The 25,768-nt window shown below is 35.2% G+C and overlaps 4 protein-coding genes across 5 annotated transcripts; 1 reads left to right on the top strand and 3 right to left on the bottom strand.

Annotated features, from left to right (window-relative positions):
- The first annotated feature begins 1,457 nt into the window (after positions 1-1,457).
- On the top strand, positions 1,458-3,088 carry LOC108844471 (putative expansin-A17). The gene is made up of 3 exons (XM_018617735.2): positions 1,458-1,668; positions 1,923-2,244; positions 2,513-3,088. The coding sequence occupies exons 1-3, from the start codon at positions 1,533-1,535 to the stop codon at positions 2,820-2,822; spliced, it is 768 nt and encodes a 255-aa protein (XP_018473237.1). The 5' UTR covers positions 1,458-1,532; the 3' UTR covers positions 2,823-3,088.
- A 540-nt stretch (positions 3,089-3,628) lies between these two features.
- LOC108844470 (uncharacterized) lies at positions 3,629-8,022 on the bottom strand. Of its 2 annotated transcripts, XM_057004849.1 has the most exons (4): positions 7,666-8,022; positions 4,345-4,568; positions 4,070-4,237; positions 3,629-3,972 (listed from the first exon to the last, which is right to left on the bottom strand). In XM_057004849.1, exons 1-4 carry the CDS (start codon positions 7,697-7,699, stop codon positions 3,766-3,768), a joined length of 633 nt encoding a protein of 210 aa, XP_056860829.1. In that variant the 5' UTR covers positions 7,700-8,022; the 3' UTR covers positions 3,629-3,765. The 2 variants fall into 2 exon arrangements, with proteins under 2 accessions (XP_056860829.1, XP_056860828.1); XM_057004848.1 differs by lacking the exon at positions 7,666-8,022 and having other exon boundaries at positions 4,345-5,017.
- A 3,536-nt stretch (positions 8,023-11,558) lies between these two features.
- On the bottom strand, positions 11,559-13,258 carry LOC108844472 (uncharacterized). Its single transcript, XM_018617736.2, has 2 exons — positions 12,439-13,258; positions 11,559-11,951 (listed from the first exon to the last, which is right to left on the bottom strand). The coding sequence occupies exons 1-2, from the start codon at positions 13,076-13,078 to the stop codon at positions 11,842-11,844; spliced, it is 750 nt and encodes a 249-aa protein (XP_018473238.2). The 5' UTR covers positions 13,079-13,258; the 3' UTR covers positions 11,559-11,841.
- Positions 13,259-13,956: 698 nt separating this feature from the next.
- LOC108844802 (uncharacterized) lies at positions 13,957-15,448 on the bottom strand. The gene has a single exon (XM_057005808.1). The coding sequence runs from the start codon at positions 14,366-14,368 to the stop codon at positions 14,228-14,230; it is 141 nt and encodes a 46-aa protein (XP_056861788.1). The 5' UTR covers positions 14,369-15,448; the 3' UTR covers positions 13,957-14,227.
- Between the last annotated feature and the right edge of the window lie 10,320 nt (positions 15,449-25,768).

The following is a 25,768-nucleotide window of genomic DNA, read 5'->3' as shown; positions in this document are numbered from 1 at the left end:
TGGCTACATGTGTGAGTTTATCAAATGGAATCAGCGCATCACCCATGTGATAAGTACGTGGACTTACCATTATATATGCCATAATATTAGGGTTTATCTCTATAATATAGTTTTTGACTTCGACCATCTTATACATTTCAAGGTTAGGTTGAAGATCCACATTAAATGTGTTTATAATATTGAGTAATTGAGTAACAATCTGTGGGTGGAAATGGAATGTTGATGAATACGTACATATATTACTTATCGTAACAAACAATCTATTTTCAAGTATTCAACTTAAGAAGTTAAATAACCATTGCTGCTAAATAAAATTACTCATGCACAAATATTCGTTGTTGGTCCCTACTCTGTAGATCACCAAAACGAACATGTTATAGTTTTTATCTTCGGATTGGTTTTACTTCTTCAATTACAAGAAAAGTATCCCTTTGTTGTTTTTGTTCGGTTTAAATATACTTTAAAAGACAGTCTTATAAGAACTTGTAACTATAACCTGTATAGCAATTTGCTTCAAAGTACCGAAACCTTAGATAAATATCTATTTATCAGCGTAAGTTGGCAACTTGGAACGTACCACGGAATTTGCGTAAATGGAGGAGCACTTATCAGTTATTGTCGTACGTTGAATTTTCAACAAAACCCCATTGATATTCGAATTCGACGTTCGTTGCCGATCGTCAAGAGACAACTTGTCTAAAAATAGGTACTTGTTTGTAATACTATAACTATATAATGGTTGATGTAAGAATTCTAGTTAATTCTTCACGAGACGCATTATTACTTATGCATTGTACTATTATTTTAAGCAAAATCATAAAGAAATAAGAGATGATTGAGTTACATACGTGTTGAATGTGTAAATTTGTTTGGCATCATATGCATTTGGTTCACCCATCACCACATAGTATTACAGAATAACCATTTCCACATCGATCTATCTTTATCTTTAGGGATTAACTGTAAAGAATAACACAGTTAGATTTATCAAGTTTCTTTTAATTACTTATAATATCAAATATAGTTCAAGATGTGGTAACTATTCTAATATTCTAAAATCAACTTTCAGCCATACTAGATTGCTGCACGAGTCTATTATATTTGTTTTGTACTAACCACCGGTGGTTTACCATCCTCCTTAAAATTTTAATAAGAACTTGGTTGACAAAATAAATCATTTTAAGACGTATGAAAAGAGAGCAAAGTTCACAAATCATAAATTAAATGAATGAAACAAAAAGCAACAACCTAAAGTCACATGCCTTATCGGATTAGTTAATTATCATATGCCTGAAGACTCCGTAATGTACGCACTCTTTTAATCATTGGGTCAATCATCAGCAAATCATAATATTGTTTTCAGCGTTTTTCCGCTAATTCCAAGTCATATATAATTGTTTATACATATATTTTAGTTGAGACTAGCTCTGTGATTTTACTATAAATAGGAGATGAAGCTTAAGTCTTATACATCCAACTCTACAGTCAGCAACGTCTTCTTTTATCATAAATACCTAAAATATTTCTAAGAAATGGCGAAGATCGTCTCTCTTTTGGTCGCAGTTATCTTCTACACAATGTTCTTCATGAAGATCAGTTCAGTTTCTGCAGGGTGGTTACGAGCTCATGCGACCTTCTATGGTGGAAGTGATGCTTCTGGTACAATGGGTAAGTTCCCAAACTAGGGCTTCACAATCACATTTGTTTTTTTCTTATACTCGGTTTGGTTTGGTTTATCACTTAAAAGTATATGGTTTTGATCTGGAAGAAACTTAAATTATCAAATAATTTCGGTTTGGTTCATTTCAATAATATATACAAATAAATAAATATAAATATATTTTAATGTATTGTTCTTGTAATATGAACTTTTCATGAGTTTTCTTCTTCGTCAAGAAATTGATTTATATTTTTACCTTCAGGTGGAGCTTGTGGTTATGGAAACCTATACACGGATGGTTACAAAACAAACACTGCAGCATTAAGCACAGCACTGTTCAATGACGGCAAGTCATGTGGTGGATGTTACCAGATTGTCTGCGACGCGGCCAAAGTGCCCCAATGGTGTCTCAGAGGTAGATCAATCACAATCACTGCCACAAACTTTTGTCCACCAAACTTTGCTCAGGCAAGTGATGATGGAGGATGGTGCAACCCACCAAGACCTCACTTCGACATGGCTCAGCCTGCCTTTCTCACCATTGCTAAGTACAAAGCTGGAATCGTCCCCATCCTCTACAAAAGGTAATAACTAATAAATCTACAATTTATATTCAATATTACAAGTATCAAACTAAAACTAAACTATACTCCATTTAAAAAAAAGTGCTTCAAAAAATATTGTTTCTATGCATTTTTATGTAACAATGATAAATTAAAAACTTCAAAAACATAAATTGTATTTATTACTTTTTTATTTATACAGCTATCAGAGTATATTACTTTGTGTTTTCTTGTAGACCAAGAATGCCACAGAAAAGTGTGCTTAAAAGGGTTTATCTTCTTCTTATAGGGTTGGATGCAGAAGAAGCGGAGGGATGAGATTTACAATGAACGGTAGGAACTACTTCGAGCTGGTTCTAATCTCAAACGTAGGAGGAGCTGGTGAGATCTCTAAAGTTTGGATTAAAGGCTCAAGGAGCAACAAATGGGAGACAATGTCAAGAAACTGGGGGGCTAACTGGCAAAGCAACACCTACCTCAATGGCCAATCTCTCTCTTTCAAAGTTCAACTCAGCAATGGAAGAATCAAGGCAGCTCTCAACGTTGTTCCTTCGAATTGGCGGTTTGGTCAGAGCTTCAAGAGCAACGTCCAATTCTGATCATATCAGCAATAGCAATCTTATAACAGGATAATGATCTTCTCTCCATCTTTCACTTTTGCATCGTTTGTATTTACTTCCTTTGTTTCTCTATTGCATCATCATCTGTGATAAGCTTCTTGTTTTCTAGCTTTATTATAGTCTTGTTTCCAGAGAGTTTGTAATCTGGGGAAGACTCAAGCAGTGATGATTGTATTTGTACATTTTGGAAAGACAATTTGTATCACTATATTAATGATTGATATCTCAAACAACTTTTTTTTTTCTTTTGAAACAGATATCTCAAACAACTTGCCTTTAAATTCCTCTGATATCAATCACTTTGAGCTGCCTTCAACGTTACCTCCTTGAGAATAATCTGATTCAATCTGTGGTTTAACATTACTCTATATTTTCGACCATAAAACAGAGCACTCTGTTTTGGAAACAGAGTACCCTGTTTTTCAAGCAACAGAAAACAGATTCCTCCTGAGACATCTTAAAGCTTAATTTCAAATAAATTACAGTGCATAATTACCCTCAAATTCAAGAGAGATAACCGTGTTCACAACAAACTTCTAGTTATCAGCTCTGTTCTTTTCTTTGTAACAACTACCTTGTTTAATTAAGCAACAGAAGGCTTCACAAAAAAAAAAAAAAAATTAAGCAACAGAAGACATATACCTCTGAGACATATTAAACTAACCTTGAGCTTAATTTCAAATCAATTATTATATTGTGTGTTTACTCTCAATTTCAGGTGAGAAACCCGTGTTCACTACAAACTTCTAGTTATCTAGTTATCAGCTCTGGTCGGAACAATCACATGTCGGAAAGACTTGGTATATTCAAAGACGATCAGCGTATACAAGTGAGAAAAACGTGTAGTATGTAAAGCCAATTACATAAGCTTTTATAAATCATACAAAACAAAAACCTATAATAGGCTATATTAAATCGTATCTCAAAGATCATGAATAACACCTTCAATGACTTTCTGAGCTGTATCTCGAATACTCAAGAGGTTTGTCTTTATCTCTCTGCACAATCTTCCTTCCACAAGACGCACTGGTAACCACATCTTTGGTTTTACATCTACAGTGTATGCAAGCGTTGTCGGAAAATCTTTAAACTGTAGATCCAAAGCCTCCCCTTGAATCCCCTTGTCTAACTGTATAATTAAAAAAAAAAAAAACAGAGAAGGATTCAAAAACAGAACCTCACAAGCATCAGGTGATATCATATCATATGATATAATTATTATTTACTTGTTCAATGGACCATTTGCCTTCAAACAACTGAAAATCTCCTTCGACCATCTTAAAGTCGATTTCACGTCTCCTCCCATTTGGTAGAATCTCAAGCTCCTTCTCGAAACAATCTAAAACAGCTTTCGCATTGAACTTAAGACCCAATGCTAAGTTCTGCTGGCCCATCTGTATGCACCAAATTGGATTCATAAGATTAACCAAAAAAAAAAAAACTAATTAACCTATTCATAATGACGACAAATTAGTAACTTTTTTTCAGACAAATAAAGAACCTGGAAAAGACGAACACGGTTCCCTTCCTTCTCGACCAACTCGCTAACGACAAGGCCCGGTATGAAATCCGACAGCTTCTCGTAATCAGTCAACACGCTCCACACTGCGTCGAGGCTCGCTTCCATACCGATCTTGGAACGGATACGACGCGAGCTCTTCTCGAGCTTCTTCACCTCAATGAGAACCCCATCGTCGCCTACAACCAATTCCTCCGTCTTCGCATCTGTCAAGCAATCAACCAAATAATCATCTTCATCGGTTTCACTTTCATCGTCGCGGGTGAAACATCTACGTGAGGAGGAAGAAGATAGGAGTAGTGTCGTCGAGGAAGGTGGAAAGTAGGATAAGATTACGTTGGTAGGGTGGAATTTTCTGGTGGAGGAATGGGGAATCGATACGCCGGAGGTGGTGGCTAACGCGGCGGCGCGTGGGTGGGTAAAGGCGGAGGAGATGGGAGAAGAAGATAGCATTGTTTTTGGAGGAGATCTGGAAGAGTCTAAAAGCAGGCTTTGGTATGAACTATAGGCTTTTATTTGGGCCTCTTTCTTTTCTTATAGTAGGCCCATCTAATAAATTTTCGAAATGTACAAAATTTTGTGTTTGCTTGTTGTTTTAAATTTGATTTAAAATTTTCAATTTTATTTTATTTAAAAGTATATTTAAAACGGGATTCATAATAAGATAATATTTTTTATTTATATCATTTTATATATAATAATTTTTTATTTTAGTATATATTATTCCTTATTTTAAATAAGTCTTATTTAAATATATATACTCTAATGGATATTGAATAGTATAAAATAAAATTCAGATAAAATAATTATATGACAAAATATAATTTTATATACCATAATTTTTTATCAATAAAATATAGTTTTCTAACCATGAAAGTACAAGACAAACCCAAATAATTCTAGAATGCATTCCATAATTGCATTCTAATTTAGCAATGCAAATTGATTGAAAAATATAATCAATCAACTGTTTCACGAACTTCAAACCAGCAGACAAGTAAATACATGATTAAATATTCTTTTAACAAAAAAATGATTTCATTTTTTGTCAAAATGATATAGTATAATTTTTTGAAACTTGAAAACTAATATGATGATTTTTGGTAATATAATTCTATTCTACGATCATTTAAAAGTGAAGCTGATATTGATTTTTGTTTGTGTAAAGGATTGATCGTGTATTAATAATTTCTTATATATGAATCTATCTATGTTATTATGTTATTATTTAAGAACCTATTTTATTGATTTATCATTTTCTCAATAATTTTAAAATAAACCATTAGAAAAATTAATATCATTATTAAAAATTATTTTAATATATATTTATAATGGTATTTAAGATAATTAATAAACACATATTAACTAAAGAAATATCCAATGATAGCCCAAAAAACGTTTTTGTCACAAAAATAGTCTATTAGTATCAAAATGATCGTTTGAACAAAAAAAAAGTTTGAACAAAAAAAAAGTATCAAAATGATCAAAATATTTCATTAAAGAGGTAAATATACACTTATATCCATACAATTTCAAAAAAGTTTCAAAAACTAAAAATTATAAAAATTTGAAATTTGAAAACATATAATTTGAAACTATAAATAATTACTTTGTACTTTTCTTTTTTCTTTTTAAAGAAAAAAACAATTATTTACTTGCATTATATATATATGGTATAAATTTCCTCTTTAAGTACTCTTTTGTGACAAAAAACTTGAAAAAACTATTTACCAGAATTTCCCTATTAACTAAATCTACTGTTATATATATATATACTATTTTTAAAATTATTTTAATAAATCTATTTATAGTTATATTTAATTAATAATAGGTATAAAAATATGTTTTTCTGATTTTTATATTCTCTATAGTTTTCGGATAAGTCATTATTTTAATAAAATATTATTATTAAAATTATTTTAATATATATATATATATATATATTTATAATGATATTTAAGAAATAAATAATATATTAGCTAATTCTACCAAACAATAAATATTAAAAATTTCTACTGATAATATCATAATTATGTTTATATTATATTTAGTTTATAGTTTTAATAACTAATATGATATTAATTTTCTATGAGTTTTATATATTTTTAATATTAAACAATCTTATTTCTAACCTAAAATAAATTAATTCGTATTTGTACATGATGAAATATCAAATTTCATCTGATCCGTAAAATCATAAATATCATCAAAATAATATATTTAAAAAAAAAATAGTAATAATAAATATTATACAAACGAAAAAATGAAATTTAAAATAATATAAATGGTTTTGTAATTTTTTTTGTTTTGGTTTTTGTCTAACTGTTTTTAAAACCTAAAATTATAGAGAAATGAGTTATTTTTAGTTTGTTGATGTTTTATCTGTTTTATGAGTTGTAATTGTTTATAATCATTTTTAATGCCACTATATTTTTCAGTCCACAAATACGACGAGTGTTTAATTTCAAATCTAAACTTCATAATATGATTATTACTATTTTTATCCAAAATCTATAATCCATAAATAAAAATATAAAACAAAAATAGTTTAATATATCGATTACCAACATGAACATTGAAGTTATATAATTTAAAATTTATATCTATATTTAATAAAAAAAATTATAAAAATTAAAATTTGATATAGTGATATATATATATATTAATGCGCACAAGATGCGACCATCGACTAGTTATGATATATATGGTGTGTTTTTTTGTTTCTCACACACAAGATGTATCTGTTTAAATATTTTTGAAGTGATATATTTATCGTCTACTATAAATTTATAACATTATTATTAGAAAATTTCCAAAATTCTTTTATTTTTGTCAACAATGCCAATATTCTTTACCCACTACAAATTATTATACTTCACTAAATTGTCATTGGATATATTGCCATTTTCAAACGAAATATACTATTTAATTTCTAGATCCAGATGAGATGTTCGGGAACCTATAGGATGAGTTTTACGTTGATGATCCTCAACCAATTGCGAAGTTTAATCAACTTGTGCTAATGGATTACCATCATTAATGGATTTCTGATAGAAGAACAACGAATGAGTTTTACCTAAACAAAGAATATAGAACAACGATATGTATAATATATGGTCTATAAAAACAACCCGATCTCATCTGAGGCAAAGCCTTCGAGAAATAGAACATAAAGGAGGAGAGTCAAAAGTTTAATCGCGATTTTGGATCTCAGCATCTTTGAGAGATGAGCAAAGCTTAACAAACGATGGAAACTGGTTAAAGTTGCTTAAACATAAGAGAAATGGATTTGAGTAAGTATACCTTCAAGGGTTTGATCTTGAGCTCTAATTGACATTTTCTCTTCGTCTAGTTGTCAAAGCTCTCAGATGCTTTTGAAGATCTCAAGACAAAATATTTCTTAATCGAAAGGAAGTTGGTTTACATTATAATATATAGGTATATATAGAGACAAATGATGACGGCCTGTAGGTAGATGCCAACTATTAACTATGTGATCTAACATTAACCAAGAAAAACAAAACTATAGTAGCATATACTTCTAATTTAATCCGGAAAATATATAGCCTAACCAAAAAATGAATATATTTTTTCAAAGTGGCTTTTTTCTTTTGCCAACAATATGAATATGTGGATTTAAACTCAAAAATTATACAAGAATGGCAGCACAACAAAACACTGGCTATACATTTTTTATATACTATAAGAATGATTATAATATACAGTTCTGTTTTCTTATTAAATTCTTTATAATGTTACTTTATCAGTGGAAGATGCATTGAACTTGGGAATATAAGCTTAAATAATCAATGCTTACATATTACAACTTAGCTAGCACATATTCACTTTCTTGGTTTCTACTGTTAATGTAAAGCCATTAATTGTACAGTGTTTGCTTTATTAGACAAAAGTTAAATCAGTGTGCAACAACATAGAATCTGAATTTGGAAAAGTAACTAATTCATCATTTTACAACAATGTAAATCATGTGAATTAAAATAAAATGATAATGTAACAACTATAGTTATACAAATCACTATATATATACATAGGTAAACACATTTTTAAGAAGTCCTAGAATATCATACTTTAATATCATACTCAAGTCGTTAACTAAACAGTTCCTACTATTTGAGGAAATGCCATTTAAAACGTTTCACTTTGATGGCATATAAAGATTCTTCCTCTGTTTCCTACCAATCCGAACACACTGGTGTTACTGTCTAGAAACTGAAACTTTGCCATGTCTTCGTTTAAAACAAAACGGTTTCTTACATCTGCCGTGCATCATTACATGCGTCCAAGACAATCTCCAATAGTGCATCATTACATGCGTCCAAGACAATCTCCAATAGTACATCATTACATGGACTAAGTGTTACTTTAAGTTTTGGAGACTCGATCTACGCTTAAGTTGAAACTTTGATTCTAGTGTTTGTGACCAAGAGATCGCGTAAGAAAGATGGCGGAGGTGACTAGGGCTCCACGCACGAAGGGCTTTGGATCAGCATTCATCCAATGTCCAATGTTATCATTGACAAACTACACAGTTTGGACGATAAAGATGAAGGTTCTACTTCGTGTTCATGAAGTTTGGAACACGATCGAACCTATAAAAGGTCATTGGACCTATTATTAGACTAACATCACATAACTCAACATATATTTAAGCTAAACTAATATTCCATACATTAATGTTGTTAAAGAAGTACTCTAACAAACTTAACAATATTCTAGGTATATATTTTATTATTATTCACTTAATACAGAAAAAATACTTAAGGAAATAATCATAACAAACAGATTAATATCATCTATACTATTAAAAGAGAATGAATCATAAAAAAATATACCTATGAAAAGTCATTGGACCTATTAATTAGACTAACACCACATAACCCAACCTATATTTAAGCTAAAGTAATATTCCATACATTAATTCATAATTTCCTTAATGTTGTTAAAGAAACATCCTAACAAACTTAACAATATTCTACGTACATATTTTATTATTATTCACTTAATACAGAAAAAATATTTAAGGAAATAAGCATAACAAACAGATTAATATTAATGATTTTACTCTTTTTTTAGACGCTACATAGATAATCGAACATAATACAAACCATTTTGATGTAATACAAACCATTTTGATGTGTACCTTTGTAATACAAACTTAACAATATTCATTGTACTTATTAAGTGATATGTTATTCATGTATTTATTGAATCTATTTATGAAATATTATCACAACTTCAATATAGGGGTGGGCATTTCGGTTTAGTTTCGGGTTCGGTTTGGTTTGGGTAATTTGGGTTTTATAAAACTCAAACCAATTAAAACCAAAGTAGCTTTGGTTTGGGTTCGGTTTGGGTTTAATTCGGTTTGGTTCAGTTCGGTTTGGTTTAGATTTAATTCGGTTTACATTATTATGGTCTAGTTTGGTTCGGTGTAGTTCGGGTTGGTTATAAAATATGAAGACATCAGTTTTATACTTTTATTAAAAAATAATCAACTCATAAACGATAGAGTGAGAATATAAAAACTTATGCTACATGATTTTATATAAAATAGTATTATTTGAATCGTATCTATAATTTTTTTTAAAGATATGGAAGTTATGAAAAAATGAAAAACAAAACTTTATCTAAAATTTACAATATGTTAATACATATATATATCATATATATTTTTACTATATATATATTGGATTATCGGTTTGGTTCGGTTTGGTTCGGTTTAAACCCAAACCAAACCAAACCGTTCGGGTTGAGTAAAACATGAACCAATTGGGTTACATAAAGAGCACGGTTTGGTTTGGTTCGGTTTAACTTCGGTTTGGTTGGTTCGGTTCGGTTCGGTTTGGGTTTTTTGCCCACCCCTACTTCAATATCTGAAATTAAAAACTATATCAACAATTGAATAATTGGTTTTATAATAATGTAAATTGATAGTTAAATTGTGATATAAATATATGTAAGGAATTTTTATTTTTAATTTAAAATTGACAGCTTGTGTGTTAATATCATCTTTAATTTTTTTTGAATAAATCTCACACTTTGAAAATAATATATAACAAAGACATAAAAATGAATAGTTATAATGCAAAACAAAAAACAGCAGTAGTTTAAAATCAATTAAAGATTTTTGTTAAAAAAATTGAATCTGCACTTATAAGCGCGGATCATAATGGTTAAGGAGACTGCGGTATATGTCTTTCGTGGTCCAATACTATAAATAAATAGCTAACTGGGCCGAAGTTACATGTCTTGACATCTTGGTGTCTTATGACAATTGTGCATGCGCCGTCAAATATGATGTTTCTCTTTCGTAATAAGTTGTCATTATAATATTTTTACTGTTACAAAAAAATATCACTTACAATTCTGATACGTATTATATTTATTTTTAATTGAAAATTAATTGAAAATATATTGATTTTATAAATAATTTTATTTTTTTCAAATACTATTAATCAGAGAAATATAACCAATACACTTATATAAAATTTCGACAATTTCTTCATCTGTGTAAAAAATGTCAAAGTGACACTTATTCAAAAAATTAAAGAATATGTAGTTCTTCTCTTTCATATTAAATTGTTATTTTATCATGTTTATTGCATAAAAATATTATTTTACAATTTTAATGCAATTTAAACTAATATTCAATTCAATATTTGCTCAAAAAAAAATTCAATTCAATATTAATTGTAAAATACATTAATTTTATAAATAAATTTACTATCTAAAATGTTACTGGTTAAACTGATGATATTAATGAAAATATAAATACATTTTAATCAATATGTTAGTATACGACTATACGTGAAAATGTCTAACTAACATTTTTTTACGAAACGAAAGAAGTAATTTATGTTTATAAAACAGTATAAGCGGAATTTGCAGTTAAGAGCAATCATTTGTCGTCAAATGATTTCCGTGTTTAAGAGCGACCACGTTGAAACATAGACTCACACCACCTCCCAATGAATCCTATATAGCCTTCAGCTAAACTGTTATACGCTTTCTTGGCTTGGAGCTACCTTTCATTGCCGAGATCTATTGCTTCGAGTTCACATAACCAGTATCCGTTTTTCTGTAGCTCCTCTTATATACGCACAAAATATGTTAATGTTAGCGGTTATTTATATCTCCGCTTTGGTAGTAAAACTGATTCTTGAAGAATTACACAATTGTTTTTAATTTTAGAAATCTTAGTATTTTCCATATTAATTTAAAATGTTGAAATATTACAATAATGCTGGAGAAATCACTCCACAAACTTCAGTAGCTATTACTTAAACTTGTATCTAACTCTATACTTTTGGCTTATGAGACCATATCAATTGCCAAAGCTCATCCTCTAACACACAAATACAGAAAAACAGAGCGGTAAAACACACAGTTTATGCATGCAAGTTTTTTCTCTTCAAGATTGTGTGAATAATGTGATGAAAAAAGAAAACTGTAAGAGGATCATAGAGAATTAGGAGGTTGGTGATGAATCTGATGATGAGTAGTAGACACAAATGCCACAGCGTGAGCCCACGCCTTGAGTCTCGCTTTCACTTCTTTTGGATCATCCCCTGAATAAATTCAAATTAATCAGTATTTTAAAGGCTAATAAGTAAAATATTCAACTGATAATTTAAAATTAATAATATAACAGCATAAACTACTAACCAAAGTAACTACTAAATTGTGCACACGAATTTTCCTTTCATTTTAAACGTGAGATATAAAAGAATTACTGCATTATTGAATATAAAAATCTAATTGCTAAAATTAGTTGTATTGTTTAAAGTTTGTTTTTTATTTATTTGAAACTACAAACATTTTTTTTGTACAAACAAATTAAATTTCTATTATTCATGAAATGTACATAACAAATAAAGTTGTTACACATAAAAAACTATAGTGATAAATATTTGAAATATTTGGAATATCATGACCAATATTTTTTTTTAGCTTCTAAATTTCATGTGTTGTATAGGTTATTTTACCTAAAATCTCTTTAAAATGTGAAAAGGGTCTACAGAAAACAAAGTTTGGAATTTCTTTTTTGGGACTAACCGGGACTGGAGATGCGGTGGTTAGAGGAGATTGGAGAATTGCCGCCACTACTAGTATCCATAGTTGACCCGGTATACGAGACCTGACCCGGTTCAATCTCAAATCCTAAATCTTGACAAGCTTTGACTTCTCCTAAATCCATACACAATGGCCTTCCTCCTCCTATAGGCCTCGTCACCACCACCACTCCTCCGCCGTAACCGCTCTGTTCATCGATGTGGCTCCTCCGCATGCTGCTATCCACCCACGGCGGATACTCCGGTCTCAGTCTCCTCCTCCTCATCCTCTGTCTGTTATCACTCCCATGTTTTTCCTTTCCCGCTTCGTTCTCGCTCGCGTATGCTTTATCGCCGGAGACTGGCGAATTCACTGCTCCTCCCCGCCGCCGTCTCCGTCTCGGAGGTGTCGCCGGAAGCGACTGACAACCCGTTGATCCTTTGTCCGAATCTGAAAGCTCTAGCTGCTCCATTAATGAGTTCTCTCCTCCGCCAACAAGTTTACCGTCGGAGTCAGATGGTTCTCCGTCGGCTTCATCGCCGTCGTAGTTACAACAGACGGAGAGTCTTGACAGAGAACAGTGATGTTCTTCTTCTTCTTGTCTAAGGAAAGACGCCATTTTCATATTTTCATCAAACGCCATAATAACTTATCTGCAATAGATAAATATGTATATATATATAAATGTATTAATATTTTCTATTTTGTTTTTTTTGAGATTGAAAAATATTTTCTATTTTGTTGTTTGATTATCTGATCGTGTATCTGATTTTAGCTTCGGATTTTGAATTTCGGTTGGTTAAATGTTTGTTTTTGATTACAAAAGATAACGACATGGAGACCTTATATATATCCTTGCACTGTTATTTGAATTCCCAAAATTGCCCCGAATTTGAGGATTCTTGTAAAAAGAATTAATTTATTAATACAAAGATATATATGAAACTCAATAACGTGTCATTCCTTTTTTTCTTTTTTTTGTCAACCGCGTCACTCTTTTCTAAATTTGTTGAATTATAATTTAAATGTGTCATTTTGAAAAATATTGCCGACATACGATAACGATGCCATATTCTATTTCGTTGAAATAGCACATTTTCTTATGATACTTAATTAGTTAATTTTCTGGTTTGCTTGTTACATGTGATAGGTGGCATTTTTGTTGGTTTGTCTGCCGTGAGAAAATTAGAATAGATAAATGTTTGTTTATGAGAAAGCTGTATAGTTTTTATTGTTTTTTTGTAAGTTTCTTTTCTCTGTTTTAAAACATATATTTTGGAAGTTAGTTAAAAATCAATTTTAAAGTTCTATATATTTTCATTTGTAAGTAACAAAATAAAATTTTTTAAATGTGACTTAACTTTTTGAATTAAGAAATTTATTATAAATAAGTAATCACATAAACATATTATACATTTTTAAATATGTATAAAATTTTAAATGAGAAGAGAGTATTTTATCCGTCTTTAATTTGAATTATTATAAATTTCATAATCGATAAAAATGGTTTTAATTGTTTTTGCTAAGAATTGGTAGTATATCTATTTTCGATTGAAAAAACTGCTTCACAATTTACACTTTTCTAGCTTAATATATTTTCTCACCTAAAAAAGCTAACATTGTAAAGCCAATTTAATGTAAAGCCAATTTCCACGTGGCATACATCACTCGTGTAGAGAGAGACTGATGACTGTGAGGATAATATTGTAATTTAGGCATCTAAGGGATATCCGTTTGGTTGGAAATTCGAGATTAACAATGATTAAATTAAATTATGATAATTAAACACTAATTAAAAGAACTTTAGAAATCGCCTCTGCTGATATAAGAAAGCCTGACCAGCTACTAAGCATACCAACAGTCTTCTGCCACGTATCATTTTGAGAAGAGATAGCACCAAGACCAGTCTGCACGATGAGGCGGTCCAAAACATCTTATCATATTCGTTTATGTATATGTTCTTGAAGATCTATAACTTTTTACAGTTTTACTATTTGTGCGACTTTTATTCAACACAGGTTTTTTCTTGAATTCTAATTAAGGTACTTAGTTCAAAATATAGAAGAAGATTCAGTTTAACATAAAACCAAATTTAATTATGCAAAGAATTTAATCAAATGATGATAGTTTAGTGATAATCTTTTGAGATTTTGTTATCAGTTTTGAGTCTAATTTTTCTATTTCACTATTTAATCAGTTTGGATTTGAACTTCAAATGATATAGTTTATATGCTGGTTCGTAATAGATGATTGATCCACTTTCTGATATTAGTCGGAAAGCATTTCAAACTTGAATCAAACAGTATGGTACATATTCAAAATAGTTCATTCTATAGCATTAAATGTTTCTCCAAAATTGATTAGATCAACCAATAAAATTTATCAAAAGTTTATGCAAACAACGATAAACAAAAGTTTAAATGTGTGAAATCAAAGATAAACTCTATACAAATATAAAGCTATTTTTATACGCGGTATGTTATCTGCTATGTGATGATGTCATGCCACACATGTCATTACATATCACGCCTTTCCATATATATATATTTTATTTTTTGAATATAAAGTAAGTTTCTTTTTCGGGGAAGAATTAATTTCCCGTGTACTTAGACAAATAAATGTTCAAAGAAAAAGAAAAAAAATAACTAAACACATACTCTTTGTGGAAGCAGCGTAACCTATTGGTTAAGGTCTAAAGACTTTTACACCTAAGTTTGGGGTTCGAATCCCAGACTATGCAATTTCTTGCATATTTCAGGAAATCCAGGTTTCAAATCCCGGAGAGAACGGTTTATTAATGCAGACAACAGAAAAAATGCGTGCAAGAGATCTTCAACATGGTGCAAGTAAATCGGACCAGAAGTGAATCTTCATAGGACAGCCCAGGTGACGCAGTTAGATGTAGATTTCATAAGGCACATAGTTTGTCGGTTGTCGAATCGTCTTTGTAATCTTTCTCATAATTGCAATGTCATAATAAATCAGCGTTAAAAAAAAACACATACTCTTTTCCTTTCGCTTCATGTTAACTATTATTTTAGATTTATGCATATAAAATTAAATGTTTTACACATTTTTAAATAAAAGTATTATAACTTATAATATTAATTATATTTTTACCAATAAGAAAATAGATTAAAATTATAAAGAATCATATATTATATAAAATAATATTTATTTTAAAAAATTACTCTACAACGAGAATTAAATGAAACAATGGAGCATTACATCTGTAAGACCCGAACCCGGCTGGCTAGGCCGCGGTCGATGCCTCACGTCGCTCGGTCCACACACTGACCGAACCACTCAATTTTTCGATCTTTATCTGTACTTTCGCCTAAGGGCGAAGTCTATCTTAGACCTTAGCTTAAGACTACCTTAGTCATTCCCTAGCTTAGATCCTTTCAACTTATGCACAGCGGAATATTCTCTACTTATCCATTGGTCTAAAACCAATCTAACACTTGTGAGGTCGAATCACCTTAGCCATGATCAGTAGACACAACTACTACCAGCTCCAAGGTTGATCCTAAACCTAATCCAAGTCATACAATAATCGAGGTTCCATTCCCCTAACCATTCAATCTAGATCTATGCAATATTGCTAGATCATACCTTTGCCACATCCACGGAGCTTGATAGCTCTTTGTCTCAGCTGCCTTAGCTGTCTAGCTAGCTCATTCAGCTAGCTGAACTGAACCACTTCACTTGAGGTTCCCAACTCTCTTCCAGCTGATCGAGCTGCGAGGTAGCTTTGCCTAGCTCCCCATCCACTCGTCCAACTCCTCATTATACCTGTATAAACTCTCCCCTTAGGTACTTAGTCATTCAACCAACCATCCCCACAAACCAAGTACCTTTGGGAAGTCTTCAGCTGCAAAATCAACCTCAAGCAAACATGCTCCAAAAACTAATTAAAATTCATGATAAATCATGATAATTCATAACTAAGAGAATGGTCAAGTCATATTTCTCAGAACTGGCCTCGATCATACTGATCTCGCCCATGAACAGCCCATATGGCCATAACTGACCACCTCTAAATCAATGAGATAAAACTAATCTCTCACCATGATAATTCATGATAAATACCCATTAAGAGATATTTGAAGTCGGATCCTAACAATTCCTTTTGGAACTATCAGATCTCCACTTACCTGCCCAACCAAGGCCATGGAGAGATTTCTCTGAACCGGCCACTCCATGGTTCAGTACCTCCACGTCTGATCAACATATAATAGGATTAATAATGCCCACCAGTTCCTGAGTCAATCAACCAACCACCCCACATGACTCAGAACTGATGAGTCTTCACACATACCTAACCGGCCATGGAACTATGTCCCACTGAACCTGATTAGTCTTGCTCTTCTTCATGGCTCTTAGCCAATCATGTACCAACCCAAGGTTGATACCTATCATACCATATGATTCCATTACCTCATTGCCACGGCCTGAAGCCATTGGTAATGCAAAACCATAGATCAGGTTCACTCATGAACCACCATGAATCACTAGTTGCTGTATAGCATCTAATTACCATCCCATATGGATGAATTAGTTCAACTATGATCCGCCCCTTTCTCCAGGGTCCTGTATCCCTACAATACATCACAATATATGGTCTCCAAAGGCGTGCCACACTTGGCCTCATATGCACCTCAAGAGACACCAACATAAACCACAAAGTAATCATATGTACATGTTACCTTAGACTTGATCTTACTAGATCTTGTGCTTCCTGTATCATGTCTGGCCATGCTCCTCCATTGCACGCATCTATCAAGTCTTATCATATACCTCCAGTATTGATAAGAACCAACCATGGGTCGCACCCATCATCCATTCCATGGAACTCCCATGAAAACAGTTTCTGCACTGCATCCACCTTCAAGGCTGTCTTGGCCTTTGGGAGTGGAGTCCGGCCTTCTCCAATCTCTTCTGACCATTTGCGTGTGTCCCTAAGACACAGAGGAAGCCTAGGGTGTGTTCATCCATGATCCAACACCACCCAAGGGTCGTCCATCACTTCTCACTTCAGTGCCCATGAATCTGCCTTTCTACACACCACTGCCCTTAAGGCTGCTCTTGGACTTTGAGAGTGAATCCGGTCATCTCCCTTCTTCCCTGGCTATTTGGATGTGTAGTAAGGATGTAGAGGAAGCCTATGGCGTGGCAAACCATAATCAAAACACACCAGAGGGTCGTTCTCAACTCCCCTCTTGATTGCCATCAAAACTGCCTCTTTGTTGCCTTCAAGGCTCTCTTGGTCTTGGATTGTGTAATCCGACCATCTCTCTGTTTTTCTCTGTTTTTCTTTGTGTTTCAGGAAGAAGAATGAAGTCCTGGCGTGCCTGCAAAGGCACGGACTTGCCTGATATATATAGAAGAAGGGGTGGTTACTTCTTAACCATTGCATCCCTTCGGTATCATTTTCTGGCCATTGATTTAATCAATGGTCCAGATCACACCTGTTCGCCTATGGCAGTTACCAGACGTCCCTGACAGACCTAACTGCCTCTAGACATGTCACAAACAAGTCCTAGCTGGTTGCCCAAGCCCCTGGTCTGATCCCAAGTGCCCACCGGCTCACCGGCACACCCGGGTGGTCCACATGGTCCGACCACTGTCCGGACCTGGCCCAACTGCCCAAGACTTGAACACTCAGTCTAGCTGAGTTGAGCTGATCCCCAGCTGACCCAGCTGAGTGAGCTAGTTCATCCAGCTCAGGGAGCTGACACACTCTTCAGTGAGCTACACTGAGCTGCACTACACTTCATCTAGCTGGTCGAGCTTGCTCACTGCATCGCCCAGCTGCCATACACTTTGTACAGCTCCTTTATACTTGTCTCCTTCTTGGTTTAGCTATATCTTAGCTTCCTGATGCCCTTAACCTTACTTCCAGGCCATGATACCCTTGTGTTTAGGTCACATGAGCTGACTGGTGCGTCTCCTTGCACCATGGTCGATCCTAAGGATCATATCCAGGATCAGGGACATGACAAGTCTCCCCCACTTAGAATGGATTCGTCCTCGAATCCTGTGGTGCTTACATCCCATATCATGACAAAGGTTCCAACTGAACTCTTTGCTTCCTGTACATCCGCTAAGGTTCATGACCCCAGTCACAACTTACTGGATCATTCCTTAACTGACCACAGCTTATCCCAGCTTGGCCCTGTTGCGATCTTAGTCCCTACTAGACTAAACCGCCTCATACTTGACTTCTGTCCATCACCAGACATAATCATACTTTGATCCTAGTCCTTGACTAGATCATTTTCAGTCCTTAAGAACATACTGCATACTCGAGTCTTAGTAGATTTACCCAATCTCCAAGACACTCGATGTATCAGTCAAGTCTTTAAAGAACTCGATCACATTCCGGTCCTGTCCACTCGGGACTCCACCGTTTCAATCCAACCATAGGTCAATCTCCGACTTGGTTGTGCTGCGACTCTCGTCCCTCACTGGACTTGGTCGACTTCATTCCAACCCTAGGTCAATCTCCGACTTGGTTGTGCTGCGACCCTCGTCCTTCACTGGACTTAGTCGACTTCAGCTCGGCCATCTCGGCCGGAGCCATGCAGTATGGGTTCTTTGACATTGGGGCCGTCCCTGGTTCCAGTTCTATTATGAACGGGTCAGCCCTATCAGGGGGAATGCCCTGTAGCGCCCGAAAACATCCTCGAACTCACTGACAGCGGTATCCCCGTCCGGGCCACCAACCCTACGACCTCCTTAGTGCTGTTGTGGCCAACTAGGCTCAACAACCCGCTCAAGCATCTTTTCTGCACGGACTGTGATAACACTAAGCATCCAGAGGCCGGATTAATACCTTGGTACTTGATCGGGGGTCCACACCCACTCTCAAACTGCATCCTCTCATGATGACAGTCCAAGGTGGCCCGATTCTTGCCAAGCCAGTCCATGCCTATGATCACCTCGTGATTCTTAAGGCGGACTACAATCAGATCCGCAGGCATTACCCTGTCTGTGATCAACAATCAGATCCGCAGGCATTACCCTGTCTGTGATCAATACCAGGATGTCTCTAACCAGACAATCCCATGTTCCCATCTGGAACAAACCCTTTCGATCAATCATGGACTCACAAACCTCTGTGTAGCTCCAGTATCGGAAAGTACATGTGTTTCCACACCACTGATCATTAGTACCTAGATGAGTAAGACATCGGTTTGATCACACATTTGGAAAACGTCCCATACCATTCTCCAAAGTGTCACACTTCTGTGAATGTCCCATACCATTCACAGAGTGTTTATAATATACCTCAATCTTCATACTAAGCCACTTAAATCATATACCCAATCCATTCAAATTGATCTAAGGATCCTACCTTGGCTTATACTGAGTCCCAGCTGATCCATCTGATCCCAAGCCACTCGTATACTAGCCATGTAGCATCTCCTTTTAAACCAGCTTGAACCTCGCAAATGCTCACTTGTTTTGAATGGCCACCAAGGATAACACTTACTCCCAAAGAGTGCTGCACGTTTCTTTCAACCTAAGCCACTCTCAGGTTCATGTTACTTTCCCTGGTCCAGTCGTCCATCAAAGATCTTGCATTGCATCGATCCGTCCAACCCGTCTATTATTTCCAGATAACTAGATCAACCAACCTTCTGTTTCAGGATCTTGCCCTTGGGGAATGCATCTTGGCCAAGCCGGTTCACCTTGGAACTTTCCCGTTCACAAGCATGATACCCTATCTTGCCTCAGCTCCCCTCTTGGCTCACCTAGTAAGGTTCCATGGTCGTTTCAGTTTCCAGAAATAATTTTGGTTTGGAACATACTACCTTTGAGCAGTGAGTTGAGCTGAAGTTACAACCCAATCAGAACTCCACTCAACTGCCTCAAAAGGATCCACACTACCTGAGAAATACTTAATTCTCATCCGAGCTATGTGCTCCAGCACCCTCAGGTAGTCCACTAACCAGCTGCCCTAGCTGGTGAATCAATCTAGACCCTCAGCTACTGGCCCAGCTTGATATAGCTGCCAAAACAGCTGCCCAATCATCCGGTTAGTCCTCTCATTGTTTGCAACAATGTTTGGATCAGCCCGGTTCACATCACAAGAGGATTCACTTCCCCTTCCAGCTGCAGCTCAGCTCTCCCCCCTAGAATCTCAGTAGGGTTGAGCTGACTTACAGTCAATCCAGCTTCATTGTTAACTTCCTTCCAGCTGGTCAACAATAAAACTGGTGGATTAATCACATCAGCATCTACTTGTCCGGATGTGGGTGAACAACCACAACCCAATGATCCTAGAATCAAGCATGCTCTGATACCAACTTGTAAGACCCGACCCGGCTGGCTAGGCCGCGGTCGATGCCTCACGTCGCTCGGTCCACACACTGACCGACCACTCATTTTTTCGATCTTTATCTGTACTTTCGCCTAGGGCGAAGTCTATCTTAGACCTTAGCTTAAGACTACCTTAGTCATTCCCTAGCTTAGGATCCTTTCAACTTATCACAGCGGAATATTCTCTACTTATCCATTGGTCTAAAACCAATCTAACACTTGTGAGGTCGAATCACCTTAGCCATGATCAGTAGACACAACTACTACCAGCTCCAAGGTTGATCCTAAACCTAATCCAAGTCATACAATAATCGAGGTTCCATTCCCCTAACCATTCAATCTAGATCTATGCAATATTGCTAGATCATACCTTTGCCACATCCACGGAGCTTGATATCTCTTTGTCTCAGCTGCCTTAGCTGTCTAGCTAGCTCTTCAGCTAGCTGAACTGAACCACTTCACTTGAGGTTCCCAAACTCTCTTCCAGCTGATCGAGCTGCGAGGTAGCTTTGCCTAGCTCCCCATCCACTCGTCCAACTCCTCATTATACCTGTATAAACTCTCCCTTAGGTACTTAGTCATTCAACCAACCATCCCACAAACCAGTACCTTTGGGAAGTCTTCAGCTGCAAAATCAACCTCAAGCAAACATGCTCCAAAACTAATTAAAATTCATGATAAATCATGATAATTCATAACTAAGAGAATGGGTCAAGTCATATTTCTCAGAACTGGCCTCGATCATACTGATCTCGCCCATGAACAGCCCATATGGCCATAACTGACCACCTCTAAATCAATGAGATAAAACTAATCTCTCACCATGATAATTCATGATAAATACCCATTAAGAGATATTTGAAGTCGGATCCTAACAATTCCTTTTGGAAACTATCAGATCTCCACTTACCTGCCAACCAAGGCCATGGAGAGATTTCTCTGAACCGGCCACTCCTGGTTCAGTACCTCCACGTCTGATCAACATATAATAGGATTAATAATGCCCACCAGTTCCTGAGTCAATCAACCAACCACCCCACATGACTCAGAACTGATGAGTCTTCACACATACCTACCGGCCATGGAACTATGTCCCACTGAACCTGATTAGTCTTGCTCTTCTTCATGGCTCTCAGCCAATCATGTACCAACCCAAGGTTGATACCTATCATACCATATGATTCCATTACCTCATTGCCACGGCTGAAGCCATTGGTAATGCAAAACCATAGATCAGGTTCACTCATGAACCACCATGGAATCACTAGTTGCTGTATAGCATCTAATTACCATCCCATATGGATGAATTAGTTCAACTATGATCCGCCCCTTCTCCAGGGTCCTGTATCCCTACAATACATCACAATATATGGTCTCCAAGGCGTGCCACACTTGGCCTCATATGCACCTCAAGAACACCAACATAAACCACAAAGTAATCATATGTACATGTTACCTTAGACTTGATCTTACTAGATCTTGTGCTTCCTGTATCATGTCTGGCCATGCTCCTCCATTGCACGCATCTATCAAGTCTTATCATATACCTCCAGTATTGATAAGAACCACCATGGGTCGCACCCCTCATCCATTCCATGGAACTCCCATGAAAACAGTTTCTGCACTGCATCCACCTTCAAGGCTGTCTTGGCCTTTGGGAGTGGAGGTCCGGCCTTCTCCAATCTCTTCTGACCATTTGCGTGTGTCCCTAAGACACAGAGGAAGCCTAGGGTGTGTCATCCATGATCCAACACCACCCAAGGGTCGTCCATCACTTCTCACTTCAGTGCCCATGAATCTGCCTTTCTACACACCACTGCCCTTAAGGCTGCTCTTGGACTTTGAGAGTGAATCCGGTCATCTCTTCCTTCCCTGGCTCTTCTTTGGCTATTGGTGTGTAGTAAGGATGTAGAGGAAGCCTATGGCGTGGCAAACCATAATCAAAACACACAGAGGGTCGTTCTCAACTCCCCTCTTGATTGCCATCAAAACTGCCTCTTTGTTGCCTTCAAGGCTCTCTTGGTCTTGGATTGTGTAATCCGACCATCTCTCTGTTTTCTCTGTTTTTCTTTGTGTTTCAGGAAGAAGAATGAAGTCCTGGCGTGCCTGCAAGGCACGGACTTGCCTGATATATATAGAAGAAGGGGTGGTTACTTCTTAACCATTGCATCCCTTCGGTATCATTTTCTGGCCATTGATTTAATCAATGGTCCAGATCACACCTGTTCGCCTATGGCAGTTACCAGACGTCCCTGACAGACCTAACTGCCTCTAGACATGTCACAAACAAGTCCTAGCTGGTTGCCCAAGCCCCTGGTCTGATCCCAAGTGCCCACCGGCTCACCGGCACACCCGGGTGGTCCACATGGTCCGACCACTGTCCGGACCTGGCCCAACTGCCCAAGACTTGAACACTCAGTCTAGCTGAGTTGAGCTGATCCCCAGCTAACCCAGCTGAGTGAGCTAGTTCATCCAGCTCAGGGAGCTGACACACTCTTCAGTGAGCTACACTGAGCTGCACTACACTTCATCCAGCTGGTCGAGCTTGCTCACTGCATCTCCCAGCTGCCATACACTTTGTACAGCTCCTTTATACTTGTCTCCTTCTTGGTTTTAGCTATATCTTAGCTTCCTGATGCCCTTAACCTTACTTCCAGGCCATGATACCCTTGTGTTTAGGTCACATGAGCTGACTGGTGCGTCTCCTTGCACCATAGTCGCTCCTAAGGATCATATCCAGGATCAGGGACATGACAACATCTATCTTATTAAAATAGAAACATTACAACTTATTCTAGGTGGATTTTTAAGTTGGACATCACATTTTATTAATAGCCTAACCTTTCATTTTAAACATTTCCTAAAATAGTTCAATATAGCCTGTTTTACATTTCACCCATCGTAACATTTACACCCATATATCTTATTATAATTTGACCCATATATTTTATTATATCTATTTTATTATAAGTTTTACGTAAAACGACACAACCGACCTGACATGGTCGTGAGATTCATTATAGCGAGTCCGACAATATATAGTTTCATAACAAACTCTATACTAAGTTGGTGTTAGTAAAGATAAATTGGGCACTGTATAGTTTATCTTTACTAATAACATATATCTTATTATAAGTTTTACATTATAAATGTTACATTTATCTATCTTATTATACGTTACACATTAGACATCTATTAGACAAAACATCTATTTCTATTTTTATTATATGCTAGCAACGACACTGTATAATAAAACATTTGATTTTCTAATTTGTAATAAACCCAAGGTGCTTTTTTAAATTGAACTAGGTGACCGACCCGCACCCTGTGCGGGTATAAAAATATTGTATAATATCGATTGAGTTCAAATGTAAGAGAAGGTGGAACAAGTGAGAGTTTCAATGCTGAGACATGATTTGCGCAAATCTCCAAGATGCAGTAGGGGTGGAATTCGTTACTTTTTCGGTTCGGTTGGTTTGTTTAGTTCGATTTTAATATTTTTTTCAACTAAAGTAAACCATATTTAGGGTCTAACTGGTGACCACCTCGGGAATAGTAGGAACAAAAAGGAAAAGAATTGATGGGAATAAAATTATGGAATGATGAGGAACGGTTATTCCATATCAAATTTGGTGAGGAATAAATTTGTTCTTTAATTCTCTACAATAAAAGGAATGAGAAGGAATGAAAAAGAATGACTATTCCTAATGAATGGTAAAATTTGTTAGGAACATTAAGGAATGCATTATTCCTCTTCATTCCTTGGTCACCAGTTAGACCCTTAGTCTAGTTCGGTGTGCTTTATGTCCAGTTTAGTTTATATTCGGTTCGGTTTGTTTTTTTTGAATCAGTTTAATTAGGCTCTTTGTCGCTTAATTTTTTAAAAGAAAAATTATGTTTTAAAACATAAATTATGTACACATAAACTATGTGAACTAAATTCAATATAAAACTGAAACAAAAACTTAAAAAGTCACAAAAAGTATATAAGAATAAAACAAATGAATGTTAACTAAAGTAAAAAAGATATCAACATCATTAGTATGTTTTTAATAAAAGTTAACTAATAAAAAAAACAAATGTAAGAAAAATATACAGAAAATAGTGATGTATTAAAAAATATGATAGAAATCTCATAGATATCACAATCCCATAGAAACCTGAAAAGAAAATGTGATAAAATTTTAAAATATAATCCATAATTAATATAAAATAAGAAGAACAATTATGAATTAAAAAAATCCCATAGAAACCTGCAAAAAATTGTCAAATTTTGTTAGCAATTGTACAATATAAAATAATTCGATATCATACAATATTTTTATACAATATTTTTTTTGGATATACCGTAAACACTAATCTCTCTCTCTCTCTCCCCCTCTCTCTCCCCTCTCTCTCCCTCTCTCTCCCTCTCTCCCCCTTTCTCTCTCTCTCTCCCTCTCTCCCTCTCTCTCTCCCCTCTCATCCTCCCTCCTCCCTCCTCCCTCCTCCCTCCGCCATCCCTCCTCTCTCCCTCCCTCCCTCCCTCTCCCTCTCTCTGCCTCTCTCTCTCTCTCTCTCACCTATTAATAGTGAGAAAAATATCTTTATTATTGATTTATATCATTACAATATCGCGAATTCCACAAAAGTAAAACAAAAAATTTAATTAATAGAAAATCTAACAAAAGCCACAGCTTAACCAATAGAAGAGTATACTATTGATAACACGTTTCAAAACTTAAACAATGTCAATGAGCTTCCGTTCAAACGCATGATTGATTCAATCTCCTCCAAAGATAAACTCTTAATTTGATCTTCTGATAAACACAAGCCTGAAAGAACATGTAAAAATTAATTTGATCTACTAACATTTTATTTTGATAAAAACATGAGCTAACTTGGTTTATCTGTACCTTTTCTTTGGTTGCATAATATATCTTGTGATAGTTTTTCCCAATTAGCAATTGCAAACGTTTTCTGGATTTGTGATACTATGTGTTAGCAATAGGACACAAAACAACTT

Source organism: Raphanus sativus, chromosome 3 (genome assembly GCF_000801105.2).
Source record: "Raphanus sativus cultivar WK10039 chromosome 3, ASM80110v3, whole genome shotgun sequence".
NCBI lineage: Eukaryota > Viridiplantae > Streptophyta > Magnoliopsida > Brassicales > Brassicaceae > Raphanus > Raphanus sativus.
This window is presented reverse-complemented; position numbering and strand designations above follow the sequence as displayed.